The sequence below is a fragment of the Corvus brachyrhynchos genome, unplaced genomic scaffold (assembly GCF_000691975.1).
Source record: "Corvus brachyrhynchos isolate BGI_N302 unplaced genomic scaffold, ASM69197v1 scaffold191, whole genome shotgun sequence".
Classification (NCBI taxonomy): Eukaryota; Metazoa; Chordata; class Aves; order Passeriformes; family Corvidae; genus Corvus; species Corvus brachyrhynchos.
Genome location: NW_008236487.1, coordinates 309,032 through 323,539, shown reverse-complemented (window position 1 = coordinate 323,539; position 14,508 = coordinate 309,032). Strand labels below are relative to the sequence as shown.

Genomic DNA, 14,508 nt, shown 5'->3' with positions numbered 1-14,508 from the left:
TGAACTGTGTGCAGGCAGTGGTGATAACTTCTCTCAGCTTTTGCTTTGCTTGCCTACATATGAGCCTCTTCAAGAAAATGGTATCTGCAAAATCTGAGTTATACAAAGAGCCAGTCTTCCTTTCTTTAGGGGTATTTCAGCATAACAAAAGCAGAGTAGTCCCTTACATATTTAATGCTCAGTGCCTGATACCAAAGCCCTACACAGTAGAGAAAAACAACAAAGAGAAGCAAAAATCTGTTCTTTTTGCTCTTGTTTGCGCTTGCTTTCACCTGCAGTGGCAGGGTCAGGCCCTCACTGGGCAGACTGGCCCCGCTGATTGGGAAATACCAGGGAAGCCTGTCTGGTGGTGTGGCTGCCAGCACTGCACCCCCTTCCCAGCACCCCAAATCTGCCAGTCCCAAGGGCCCCCACTGCTGAAAGTGAGATGGAGAGGGCACTGGGGCTGGTTATGGAGTCATTTCACCCTGTGTCCCCTAACCTGGGATATGAGGGCATTGCAGAGACAGGTCTCTGCAAATTTTTCCTTCTCTCCACCATGATTCTGTGTTATTTCACAGCCCACGTGTCAGGACCCTCCTGAAACTCGAGATAATTGGAGGTTAGGGGACAGGTCAGACTGCAGGCTGCAAATAGAGGAAAACTGGGCTGGAGAACCTGACCTGCTGCCTCAGAGACCTGTCCTGGAGTTTAGTTAAATACAAACTTTCATATGGCAACAATCTTTGTTGGGAACAGGCTTGACTTTCATGATGATATGATTTTGTGCAAGGTGGGAGTTGAGGGGATGGTGTTGAGACGCCATTTCCCCTGCCATCTGCCTTCACCAGCTTCTGTTCACCGGTAGAGGGTCAGCATGTGGGCAGATGTGCGTTGTTCCCGCAGGGCTGCCAGGTGTCACAGAATCACTGAGATTGGAAAAGGCTTCTAAGATCATGGAGCCAAACCATTAAGCCAGCACCCCTTTCAGCTCCTGTTTGTCCACAGGGAGCTGCCAAGGTGCCTCCCACCCTTGTCTATTTTCCTTTTCCTTTTTCTTCTTGCAAGAAGGGGGGGCTGTGGCTCTGTACCCGGCTGAGATGAGCACAGGGTGGGAATCCTGGCCAGCCCCCAAAGTCCCCCTTCCCTTTCCCTGCCCCTGCATGCCGGCTAAGCTTCTTAATGAAATCTCCTGCGTTTTGAGTTCTCGTGCACCAGGATTGTTATTTCCCATACACGCCCCCTGAGCTGAGCCCAAAGCCAGTTTGCATCACACAGGCAGGGAGAAGGCCTGTGCAGGGAAACCACCACTAGTGCCTGCCTGGGTTGCCACCCCTGACCCTGCACACCATCTGAGCCCACCACAGCCAAGATGCTGCTCTCTGCTTGGGTCTGCCTCTTTCCTGACCTGTGTCCCTGCCTTTCAGCAGGGCTTGAGCAGCTCCAGTGGCACATGACGGGTCAGTGGCACATGATGTGCATGGACCATCTTGCAGGGCTGTCTCCTGTGCTCTGTGGGGTAAAGGCCATTACTGTACTCAACATTAACCTGGGGTAATCAAAAGCTTGAAGCATTTTCTCTCTCCCTGCCTGTGTCATGGCAGGGCTGGAGCAGGAGGGCAGCCCTGGCTGCTGCTGTGAGGTACATATTTTCCTGCACTACTTGCTCTTCCTTTGCATGTCTGCTGCTTTTTGGCAAGCAGATGATTGAGCAAACCCACAGACTGGGCAAAAGTGTCAGTCTCCATGTGCTCCTCAGAGCCTTGGTATTGTCATCCATGGGTTTGTCAGCTTACTCAGTCACAATAATCAATGTGAAAGGAGCCACCAACCTCATTAGAAGTTGTAATGTCTTTACAGCAGTGTTCCTCTGTATTTCCATACAGCTATTGACAACTTCCTTCTCCAATCTTTGTATATATTGAATTATTCATGTAATCACATCACTCCAGAAGATAAAATGTGGGGGAATTTTTTTCCTGACATCCTGTCTGTGATCTTCCAACCTCCACAGCCCCCATCCCTCCCTGGCTGTCCCACCCAGGAGGAACCTGCCTGGTGACTGGCTGGAGACAGTCTGACCTCAGTCACCTCATGGGGCTTATTCTTCTGTCTGCCACTTGAATCTGCCAGGTGCCTTCTTCATCCCCTACCTCATCTTCCTCTTCACCTGTGGGATCCCGGTGTTCTTCCTGGAGACGGCGCTGGGGCAGTACACCAGCCAGGGAGGGGTGACGGCCTGGCGCAGGATCTGCCCCCTCTTTGAAGGTGAGTGGGGGGAGCTGGGAGGGTGTGGTGAGGTGGGGAGACCCCGGGGCCCCGGGAGGAGGAGCAGAGATGTGTTTCCCCACAGCCTGGGTTGTTATGCACCTCCACACATCCCCTGCCCACCTGCCTGGGAGCCACTGGTTGCTCCCTTTCCAAAATCGTGCTGGAAAAATTGGTCACCTTTTTCACCAAACAATTCTCATTGTTGCATTGCATCCCAGTTTCCTTCTTCAGGGCCACAGCTCTGGCCAGGAGCTTTGTGCCCGATCAAGGTTGTCCTCTAAGAGGTAAATGGGGAAAGTCCTTCTGGTGGTTATGAGGAACTTAAAACATGCTGCTGTTTTTTTTAAGTCAATGCTCTGTCATCTTTGTGAGTTTGCAGGTGGCTTAAAAGCTTACCGGGGAAAGGTGTCAGCTCTCTTAATGAATTGTTAGTCAGATCCTCTGTTTCTAGCACTGTCTCGTCACAGTTATCCAGCCTCAAGCCACTTTCCATGATTTCTCTGAAAGTCACAGTTGCCTCCTCCTCACGTGCCAAAACCTTTAGATGTTTCTCTAACACCTCCCAGAGCAGGTGTGCAGTGTTAATACAAGAGCTTCCCAAATAAAAATGAAATGGGAAAGTGAAAAATATAAAAAAAATATATTTTTTAGAAGAGATGTGACTCAGCAGGTGCAGCACCATGGGATGTTTCTGCCCTTTGGGTGGTTTTCCAGCCATAATCTGCCCATCCCCTGCCCAGGGTCCCTCCCATTGCCACCCTTTGACCAGGGAAGGCTGTGGCGGGGCAGCAGGAAAAGGGGTGCCTGGGGCCCCTGACTGGGTGCCCACTGATGTGGCACGGTGGCCGCTGGGGAGGGGATGGTGGCTCTGGTGGCTGCCCCACTGACACTCATCTGGCAGCGCACTCCAGCTGCAGAGCAGCAGCTCCCAAAGGGAATCCTGCTCCTGGCATGTGGGTCACCTGCCTTCGGGGCTTGCTTTCTGCAGGAATTGGCTACGCCTCACAGGTCATCGTCATACTGCTGAATTTCTACTACATCATTGTCCTGGCCTGGGCCTTGTTTTATCTCTTCAGTTCATTCACCATCAACCTCCCCTGGGGCAGCTGTGACCACGAGTGGAACACAGGTGAGTGTGGAGCCCTCTCCCTGTCCTCCAGCAGATCCCAGCTGAAGGAAACCTGCTGCTGCCCAGGGCTGAGCCTCAGGAGAGTGTCTTGCTCCTGTGTGGGTGGGACACATGGGGTTTGGGGTGCTGGGTCACTGCAGTGCTGTTGGCACTTTTGTGGGAGAGGCTTGGTTGATCTGGGTCTTTGCTAGAGAGCGCCAGTGCTGGACAGTGGTGACCTCCCTGGTGACTCCTGCTCTGGGCTCCAGCTACCATGGGCACCTTCCTTCTTGGCATCTTTCAGTCATCCTGTTCTGTGTGTTAGCCACAGACCCAGTGCTGATCAGGACTGTGCCCACTGGAAGGAAAAATTAACTGCTGTCATCTTAAGTGTCCTAGATTTCTTGCCAGCCTTTCCATAGAAGGGACTTTGTTTTGTGCGTCCTTGGGACTGTGTGAAATTTGTCCTGGAGTCAATGTCAGTGAGTCTCAACACTGTGGATGGACAGGGAGGGATTTTTCAGATCCTCTGGTACTCCGGGCACTGTTGCTTACACTCCTCCTCTCCCTGGGCCTTTCCTGCAGAGAACTGCCTGGAGCTCCAGAAGGCGAACTCCACGTTCAACGTGACCAGCGAAAACGCCACGTCCCCGGTCATTGAGTTCTGGGAGTAAGTAAAGGACAGGCCTGGACACTCCTTCCCTCACAGACATGTTTTCTCTGGGCAAGGGACAAACCCTGCAGCAGCGCATCCTATTAACCCGCCCTTGCCAGAAGAGGACACAGGGCGGGAGGCTGGGCAGGTCAGAGTGACGGCTCTCAAGAGCAGCCCTGTCAGCCAAGGTTAACATCACTGGGCCCATGGTGGTGCTCTGGAGCTGTGCTGGCATGCCTCAGAGCCACCTGATTTTGTCCTTCTCTGAAGCTGTGTTCCTGTCCCTCTGGACCTTTTGGCCTTTTTGGTCTCACTGACCTCTTTCCTTTGAATCCATGCTGCTGTGTGACACCAGCATGTTCCCAGGAGGCTCTGGCATGGTGGGTGGTCACTTTTGTAGGTGAGCTAGTCTCATCTCAAAAAGAGAAAAAGAAGTGGTGTCTTCACTACAGGGCGACTAATATGCAAGTTGTGCTGAGGAGAGAAACTCACCAAAATCAAAACCAGTGCTAAGGTCAGACAACTTCACACTGAAATTTGGTCCCTCGTGTTCATTGTTTTCTCCCCTTGTGTTAGTTACCCTGAGGTACAGAGAAGCTTTATTTCTGGCATGAGGGCATAAGTCTGTTGGCTTAGGATCTCTGATGATCCTTGGCGGCCCAGTTGAGCACTGAGCCCTGGCTGAGTGACTGTGCAGGGATCCCCTCTGCTGCCACCACGCATTTCCCTTGTGCGTTTGGATGGATGGAGGGCTCTGCCCCCGCTGCCCCTGGCGGTGGATGGAGCGCACACGCGGCACCCCCAGGGCTTCCTCAGCTCAGCACAGGGACACTGCTTTTAAACTTCAAAGTTTTTCAATTTTCTTTGTCTCCTGTGTGCTCTCTGAGCCTGTGTTCTCCCTCTGCCTGCTGCTCACAAGTGATTAGATGGTGGCCTGCCTTAGACTGCTTTTCCTGAGGCTGAACACTGGAAAAGTTGTTGTTTCCATCACTGCTGTGACCGTCCCTGTGTTACTGAGGAATAACGGGCATGGGACTGGAAATCTCCACCGTCCATTGCTTCTAATGCAGCATCTGTTCCTGTGCTCCCTGGGCAGGGAGGTAGGAGGCCAGCATTTCTTTGAGGAGCTCTGACCTGCCAGTGAGCTGATGGCATGCTCCAGAGGTCTCTCCTGGCTGCAGTATAGCACCCAGTTAGTTCCAGTCCATGGGCACCATTTCGACAGGTTAGAGTCCACGTCCCTAGAAGCAGGAAAAGAGCAACATGACGAAGTGCATCTGAGAGAGCAGTGTGATTTTTCCAAGCCTTCTCTCACCCCCTCAATCTGCTGCAAGGCTGTGGGGCAGGGAGGGCAGCAGTGTGTCTTAGACTAGCGTTCCCCAGCAGCACCTTTATTTTGGGATAATTGCTGTCTTTTGCAGCAGCGTGGACATTGCTGCTAGGCTCCAGTGTTGTGCAAGTCCCTCTCTGCCTGTCTCAGGCTTGGCTTTTTGGGACTGCACCCTGGGGTTTCACACTTGGGTCCAACTGTGTGGTGTAGGAGATGGAGGAGGATGAGTCCTTCCTTTTGTAAGTGACAAGGAAGATTTGACATACACATGGCATGGAAAGGCTGCTATTATCTGACCTCATTTGTACCAAGGTCTACATAGCCCAGGATTTTATCTCCACACTGGCTGTAAGAGGATGCTCTAGGTGGCCTCTTCTGACTGTGCAGTGGGGATTATGGTGGTCGTGGTTGGGTCTTAATCACAGAATGTGATGCCCTGTGCTGCTCCGTGTCCTGAGGTGAATTATGTGGCTGCCACAAAAGAGAGAAGTGTGCTATGGAGAAGGGGTTGGACAGCATTGCTTCTTGGGTGATCCTGATGGATTCTGCATGGTAAGTGCAGTGTATCCCTCACTTTGAGGATTGGAGCATGTCAGAAATGTAGGTGAACTTTGCGTGTCCATGCATGACCTGCCAGGCTGGCAGTATTTTTCAGAGGAGAGCACTGCTTAATTCCTCTGGGGCTTTCAGCTCAGACCTGGCCCTGGTGAGTAAGACAGCTTTTCTCCCCAAAGCCATCAGGCACTGAGGAGGTGAGAACCAGCGTGGTGTTGGGAATGTTAGTGGCCAGCATCAGTGACCCTTGCATGTTCCTTTGCTTCCTCCCAATGCAGGAGGCGAGTGCTGAAGATTTCTGACGGCATCCAGCACCTGGGTGGTCTCCGCTGGGAGCTGGCTCTGTGTCTCTTGCTGGCTTGGATCATCTGTTACTTCTGCATCTGGAAAGGGGTCAAGTCCACGGGCAAGGTGAGTCCTTGGTTCAGGTCAGGCTTCTTTCCTTGGTCACAGCTGGAGCACTGGTTCTACTCACCTACAGAGAGGTCCTTGAGGTCCCCGGGAACCTCTGTCTGCGTAAGCTGGCAGGAGCCTGAAGGGCTCAGTGTGTAGCAGGAGTGTGAGCCAGGCTCTGTGCTTTTGCGTAGGAAAGGATGGGAGCACTGAGGCATCTCAGAGCATTAACTTCCAAGGTATATCCCCATCCAGCCCCTCTCCATCCACAGGCCCAGGAGACCCTGCATTCTTCCTCTGTACAGGGTGGCTGCTTGTTCCCCTCCTTCCCACCACAGGGTAAGCAAGCAGCATGTTTTTGCCTCTGCTGGCAAGTGCAGCTGGAAAACCTTCAAATTAATTAGATATAAACAAAGGTAACCGTGATGGCCTCAAAGCCCTCTCTGCCCCAGCACCATGGGAGTTGTCTTTTTATTCTTTTTGTTTGTCCCCACTCTTCCTACAGTTGCTCATGTTCTCCAGCAATAAAGGTCTCCTTTTTCCTTCCCCACACTAGTCACTACAGAGTTATTTCTTTGACTGTTTTTGGGAAGGATTGGTGTGACTGTCCAGCTCCATTCCATGCTCCGTCTGTTACAGTGTGCCACTCTCATTTGCACTGACCCCATTACTTAGTTTCTGCTACCGCCTCCTGACCCCATTCCTAGCCAGCTTTGTCTGGAGCCAGCAAGAACAGATGGAAATGAAAAGGTTTAGTGCGTTTCCTAAATGGTGTCTTCTCTGCATGTCTTGAACAAGCCATCATGTGTGATGGGGTGTAAATTTTAACTGCACCCGTTTCCATCAAGTTGATGGCATGGATGTTAGCAGTTTCTCTTGCTTCCAGAATGGTCTGGGATTATGAAACATGACAGGGAAACCAAGCAGCTTGCAGGGATAATATTTTCTGGTTTCCATGGAGTAAAATTAGAAGAAAAGAGCAACTGCTTGCTGTGGCAGCCTGGTAAAAGAAAGCAGAGGCAGTCTAATAACACCTAATATGATACTAAGATACAGCAAACGTAGTGTGGGAAGTCCTGAGAAAAAATTCCATCTATTTTAGATAAAAGTTCTAGGCCAAATGCAAATGATTTTTAGCAAAAAGTACTAGTGATGGTGAGATCCTGAAAACAGAAACCTTCTTTCAGTGAAGCAACAGTGTCCATAGGTTTATCAACCCTCCACATATTTCATAACCTGACTAAAATGATGGCTGTGGGAATATACCCCACTGGGAAAGAGATATTCCTTAATTCTGAGGAGTTGCCTGTGGAGGATCAAACACCCTGAGCTGAAGTCACCCTACTCGGATCAGCAGTGGTTCTCATCCTCCAGCACAGGGACAGCCCGACCCCCAGGAGTGCTCTCACAGGCAGGAGGTTGTCACAGATGGAACCACTTTGCTCAGCTGCTTGCTGTGGCAGCCTGGTAAAAGAAAGCAGAGGCAGTCTAATAACACCTAATATGATACTAAGATACAGCAAACGTAGTGTGGGAAGTCCTGAGAAAAAATTCCATCTATTTTAGATAAAAGTTCTAGGCCAAATGCAAATGATTTTTAGCAAAAAGTACTAGTGATGGTGAGATCCTGAAAACAGAAACCTTCTTTCAGTGAAGCAACAGTGTCCATAGGTTTATCAACCCTCCACATATTTCATAACCTGACTAAAATGATGGCTGTGGGAATATACCCCACTGGGAAAGAGATATTCCTTAATTCTGAGGAGTTGCCTGTGGAGGATCAAACACCCTGAGCTGAAGTCACCCTACTCGAATCAGCAGTGGTTCTCATCCTCCAGCACAGGGACAGCCCGACCCCCAGGAGTGCTCTCACAGGCAGGAGGTTGTCACAGATGGAACCACTTTGCCGAGGCATGTGGATCAGATTCAAATAAAACTCTGGATGTTGTTGACCAGCATGTGACAGAACAATCACACTGATCCTGGCAAGGTTCCTAGTGATGTAGTTAGTGCTAACAATGCCCAAAAAATAAAAAGATTGGGCCTGAGCCAAGCACTGAGTAATATCTCATTAGATCCAGATGTTCCTGTTGTTAGATAGAAGTCTGGCAATCTTAATCCAGCAAAACCTTCTCCAAATTCAGGCCTCTGGTCTCGGTGGAGGTGTGAGTGACTGTGGAGTGAAAAGCTTAACACGCTAATTCACATGGGCTGTAAAGCACATAGGATGTTACCAAAATGTGAATCCAAATCATATGCCAGACAACTACCAGTTTGTATCCTGAGCTCATCAAAGCTGATGTTATTTAGAGATTAAGCCAAGTATGTGCAGCCTGGCATCCTGGAAGAATGTGCACTAAGGCTCAAAGACAGTGAGTTGTTTTTATGATTTTTGTTTTTAATCTGGCTTTCATGGCTGAGGAAGCTTAGACTTGCATCCCATTATTTCCTGAAGGAAGACTTTGGTTGTGTGGTAAATACAGTGATGATGGTTAAACTTGCAGGGCCTGCAGATTTGATTTACTGTCACTGTACAGCTCTAAATCAGAGGCTCCTTGAAAATTTGAGACTACGGGGAATGATGGCATTTGCTTGTGCTGAAGGATTCTGTCCTTGGTTTCTACAGTGTTCAGGATGCAGATTTAGAGGGACAGGGGTGGATCTGTTCACACAGACATCTCAGGCAATCCAGAGCCTCAGCAAGGAGGCATTTTTCACTGATCTGTGTCAGTGTTATCCAAGACTGCTGAGATATGTAGAGCAGGGCACACGAAATGCACAGAAAACCTGGAGCTGCAGCTAGAGATGATAGTCTAGTATTGGGTTTTTTCAAGGATGGGATATCTCTCAAATCCTGTCCTGCAATACAAAACTGAATCACTGGAGAGTGTGTGTCCTGACTTAGGGGAGGACTCGCATTGCAGTGTCAGGTGCTTTGGACATTGCTTTATTCAGATGGAGTCTATCAGAGTGGGTCCAGAAAACAAAATCTCTTTTTGAATCACTACTCAGATCATGAAGATTATCCAGGGGCAGGGCAGAGGTGGTCGTACTGTCCAGGGAAGTCATGTGCTTGTTCCCCTTAGGACATCCCCTAAGGCAGAAACTGCCGAAGATGTGCCACAGCCTGTGACTCCTGCTAAGGGGTGGTGGGCTTTAGGTGGATTTTAAAGCAGCTTATTCTGGGTGGATGGGCAGGTGTGAGAAATGGATCACTTCACATCCTTACATTTTGCATTTCCTCCAGAGATGAGCTCTCCAGTGCACAACTGCCAGAGCCGAGAAAAGAGCTGTAGGGTAGCGTTCAGGTGCAGCATGCTGATGCAAGTCCTCGCTCAGCACGTCCACACAGGAAAAACCAGAAGAAGCAACATTTCTTTTTTGGCCTAGCATGATAGTGAACAACCTCTTCTCAGATGGTCAATAATTCTTTAAGGTGTGGAAGCAATGCAAAAGGATTAATGACATTACTTGAATTGTTGAGGAGGTTGCATGAGTTCTCGATACGAGTTTGTGTGGGAAACAGACTGCAATGTGGTGTCATTGTGGCATGCTACAGCAGTTAGCCTGAACAGTCCTGAAAGTACCCTGGTAATCCCCAAAGTGAGTGTCACATTTACCACAGGTGAAGTCCCTGAAAGGATTAGCTGATACTGGTTTCCAGCTTTCCCCCAAGGGATGTCGCTCCCTTGCTAGAGAAAGGGATTTTAACCCTACCCTGAGTATGTCTGCAATGCTGATGGGGCTAGTGGCATCAAAAGCAAGAGGACGCATGTTCAGTGTCCTGTTTGGGTCTGCATGCTTGGTGGCAATTCTGAGACACGCAGCCCTGCTCTGTCCAAAATGCCCGTGATGGGTAATTGAGCTGGGGTCACTCAGAGGCAGCAGCTCCGAGTTGCTGCAGTGGGGAGGGCTGGGCACAACCCCTTTGCCAGTTCCAGCTCTGAGCTGGGGACCCCAGCGCTGTCCCCGGTGGTCCTTCAGTGGCTATCACGTTTCAGGGTGTATCTCTCACCTGCACACCCCTTCACCCTCGCCACTAAACGCTATGGAGAAGAGACTGTGTGTGTGTGACTCGGGCTCTGTTTGGAGTAGGGATGTGAAGATGGATACTGGGGTCAGCTCCTTCTCTGATGCATGTGGATATTACACCACTGGCTTTAGCAGACCCACTCTGACTCCAGCCTGCTGACAGCCTGGCTCAGGGTCTGGATCACTCCTCGGATTAAAAAGGTTTTCTCTGGCTCCAGACATGCAATGGCATGTCATAAGTTTCCTGAGTGCATTTTAAAATGCATTTCTTCCTACGGCAGGAGACAGCAAGGTGCTCAGCAAAGCAGCCTGACTGGGTCAGTGCTGTGCTACCGGCCGGCACTGTGTGCTCTGGCCTGTGCTGCTCTCTCACACCTGTCCCTTCCTCCTCCTCCCAGGTGGTGTACTTCACTGCCACGTTCCCGTATGTAATGCTGATTGTTCTGCTGATCAGGGGAGTCTCCTTACCCGGGGCATCCCAGGGAATCCTCTTTTACCTTTATCCAGACATCAGTCGCCTTGGGGACCCGCAGGTAAGGTGGAGCGGGGGGGAATGAACGGCTAAGCTGTGCTTGCATGGATTCCTCTGGCAGCCCTCACTCTCTCCTTTTTTGTTTTCCTACTCTCTTCCTTCCAACTTCTACCTTCTGACCCCTCTTTTCCCCCTCTGTGGCCATAAGGCAGAGCTGTGATACTGGTGTGTTTTCTGATAGTCCCTGCTCTCTTGCCCGCCAGTGCTGTTCCCATATTTTCCTGAGTTGACTCTGAATTGCTCAGGGGTATGGGCAGTGGGATGTAACCTTCTATCACAGGTGGTGCCAGCTGTCCCTCCCCTTTCCTGAGGAGGCTCCTGTGCTGTGGAGCCAGACTGTGCATGGGTGCACTTTGCACCGTGCCGGCAGCTTGTGGGGATGAGCCCTGCTTCTGGCATGTTTGCTCCATCTTCCTTGGGAAGCATGCCAGGTGCATGGATGGTGGGAGCCGTGGCATGCTGCAGCAGCAGCCCCTGGGGCCTGGCTGCCTTCCTCTCCTTCCCATCCCTGGTGAGAAATTCCTGCCTGTTTGACAGGAGGGTCAGCGCCCGACTGCTGCTTTTAATCTCTTTGGGACAAGTTCTTCCATGTTAAATCCTGGCTCCAGCTGAGCTGCTGTACCAGCCTTTGTGTGAAGGTGTTTCCAAAGGAGATTAAAGGGTGCCTGCCTGGAAAATAGGCCAGCAAAACCCTTGGTAACTCCGTTAACTCTTTCTGGTCTAGCACCAATGCTGCCTCAGTTATTAATTTTGCGAATGAGAACATAAGTGCTGGTGGATGTATGGCAGGAGCGTGGGGTAGGACAGCTGCTCCCTTGGCATGGAGGTGCAGGAGAGTGTGGAAGGGTGCGAGGACAGGTCTGTACTGTGTTAGTGTCTCCATTTGTGCTGATCAGGTGCAAGAGGCTTCTGAAATGAAATAATATTTTTGACTGGTGCTCCTTCCCTTCTGAAAAGTCCTATTGTCACTGTGGCTGTGTTGCCCAGGGGACTGAACTAAGCCACTTCAGGTGTGCCGTGGTTGGTTCTAGCTGTATCTGCATTAGGTCTGTCCTGGCAAACTCTTTCAATTGCAGCCTGTGCTTCAGAAGCACAGCTTCCTTCCAGCCTGGAAAATGCTGGCTGAAAGGCAGAGCAACCCTACAGAATAAGAAGATGGCTCTGAACCAGGGCAGGAAAACTCTGCGGAACCAAGGGAAAAAAACTTGCTTCTCCCTCCCCAACTCCATCATTCCCCAATGAATGCTTCACTTCTGAGGGAGAAAAGCAGGATTTGGCAGCAACAGTTGCCTTCCTGTAGCACGTTTTAACCATCCCACTGAACTGTGTTGCAGGGCTTGGAGCTTCTCCTGTGACTTCCCCTCAGAGAGGGAAGGGTTAGTGCCCCAAGCCCCACGTGTGTGGCTGTGCCCCTCCGTCTCTGTGCAGGAACTGTGGTGTGAGTCCTGCCAGCCCACGGGGACCAAGTCGATTATAATTGATTTGTGCTCAAAGGACAGTGAGCTGTAATTGTTTACCAGCAATCCTGTACTGCCCAGAAAAATGGGAGATTTTTTAGTGCTTGGGAAGGGATTCTGGAAATTAAAAAAAAATTTAAAATAACCTCTCCAATCTGAGCCTTATGAGAAGGCATCTCAAAGGGAGGTTTAAAAAAAGAGCAAACAATATGTAAGGGGACAAAATCAAAGCTCCTCTAAAGCATATGAAAAACTAGGTGAAAAGAGGGGATGAATTATTTATCAGATTCTACCAGAGGAGCAGCAACAGCTGAGATGTGATTAAGTGTCAGAATATCAGCCTGGTGTGTGGAAATCACTTTTCACCTGCCAAGTGACCTTGGACAGAACTGGGAAATCCTGTCTATGAGAGCTCAGTCGAGCTGATTGATGATGGTCTCTTCTGGCTGTGAAGTCTACAGTGCCCTAAATCTTCCTGCACCTTCATTTCCTCAATCTGTGAAATGCCTATAATTAAAATGGTAAATGAATTGCATTTGATATGTAGATCAGACCATACAGAGAACTGCCAAACCAAGGTGTTGAATAATGAAGACCAATTATGCTCTAATACAAGCAGATAACAGCAAAACCACCAAAGAGATCATCTATGTTGAACTGTGTCCCCAAACAAAAAAAAAAGTCCAAAAAACGAGGCAATAGCTCATTTTTTTAATACGTAGAATATTTAATATTATGACGTTAGCATGTCAGCCATAATTAGGCCCAAAGTCTTTTCCCACTCCTTGACTGCATTGCTGTGCTCCAGAATCATTCTGTGTATTTCACAGCGTGGACCAACAAAGGGTTTTGGGGTCATCCTCCATTTCTACTTTTGATCACTCCACCCTTTGCATTTATCAGTTTTATCAATTGTTTTATTCAGTAGGAAATGCTGGAAATTTATGAATGTCATTAAGCAGAGGGATGGATAGTGGAATCCACTAGTGAGAAGATGAAATGAGAGGAATTCAGAGTAGAAATAAGATTTAAGTGTGTAAAACTTGTCATTAAAAGAACTTTTCTCAGGTGCTGTCAGCTCTCTGTTGATTGAAGCTTTCATATCACTGCCAGTCACTGTTTAGACAGACAGATATAAAGAGAAAGCTGATGGGCTTGATGCAGAAAGTGATGGCTTGTGTGTTTGTGTTTGCTTTCAAGAGAAGAAATGTAATGGTCTCCTTTCACTGTGGTATCAAGTCTCTTAGCTAAATTTCATTAGCTTTAATGAGCGAGAATGGAGAGAGAGTTGTGCTCAGAGGCTGCTGAGTTTATCTGTCTCTAGAAAACCAGCAAATGTTTCTCAAAGCCTCCCACTCTTACTTTCCTCCTGAAATTTCCAGAAAACCCCCACCTTGCTGTATTTGCTTGTACTTCATTCAGCCTTTATATAAAGAAAGAAGCTTCTGTGACAAGCTGCTTTCCATCCCAGGTGTGCTGAAGGCCCCTGAAGTTGGGGGCTGTATCCCAGTCCGGGGGGCAGGGAGGCACGGGAGGTGCCAATGGCCAGCCGAGTTGTGCATTACTTTTTGAATATCCTTCCCTATGTCCCTCTCATTTTCTTTCACCCATTTCCCTGATGGTGTGTTTTGGAGCAGGGTTTTCCCCTGCAGATTTCCCACACGGATCTTGCTTCCCAACAGATAGGATAGGAAGGGAAGGCAAGAGAAGATGCCCCCAGTTTGTTGGGGGGGTCTGTCCATTCTGCCTGTGGCTGCAGAGGGAGAATGCTGAGGTCTAGGTTTGGACCAGGGCAGCTCGTACAGTCAATGCTGAGCTGAGGATAAGCCCCTCCAGCCACCACGGGGAGGATGTGAGAGGTGTGTGCATCTTCAAGGGCTGGGACCTGCTGGGTTAACCATGGGCCTCTGCAGCCACGCTGGGAAGGGGTCAGAGCCCCAAATTCAGCCCCTTCCTGCTGCTGCTCTATGGCCAGCGAACGCCGCCGCTTCCCTGTGCGAGGTGAGGGCGACCACAGGCCCGCTAAATATTATTTGTTCCCCTCATTTATTGCTTTCCCGGCAGGCCTTTGCCTTGACCCGGTGTGCCGGGTTTGTGCTGTTGCCGGCACCCCGCTTTCCCGTTCTGCAGGCGTTGTGTTTGTTTGGTGCGGAGGCTGTCCCGCTGTGCCCGTGGGGGACACGTGCGCCGGCAGGG

At 49.8% G+C, this 14,508-nt stretch overlaps 1 protein-coding gene across 1 annotated transcript in view; it reads left to right on the top strand.

Moving 5' to 3' along the window:
* Window positions 1–14,508, top strand: part of LOC103624684 (sodium- and chloride-dependent GABA transporter 2) — a 34,715-nt gene that overhangs the window by 6,989 nt on the left and 13,218 nt on the right. The window contains exons 5-9 of the mRNA XM_008643979.2: window positions 2,113–2,247; window positions 3,239–3,379; window positions 3,944–4,028; window positions 6,177–6,309; window positions 10,722–10,856. Coding sequence (XP_008642201.1) covers window positions 2,113–2,247; window positions 3,239–3,379; window positions 3,944–4,028; window positions 6,177–6,309; window positions 10,722–10,856 — 629 coding nt within the window. The remainder of the gene's footprint in view (window positions 1–2,112; window positions 2,248–3,238; window positions 3,380–3,943; window positions 4,029–6,176; window positions 6,310–10,721; window positions 10,857–14,508) is intronic.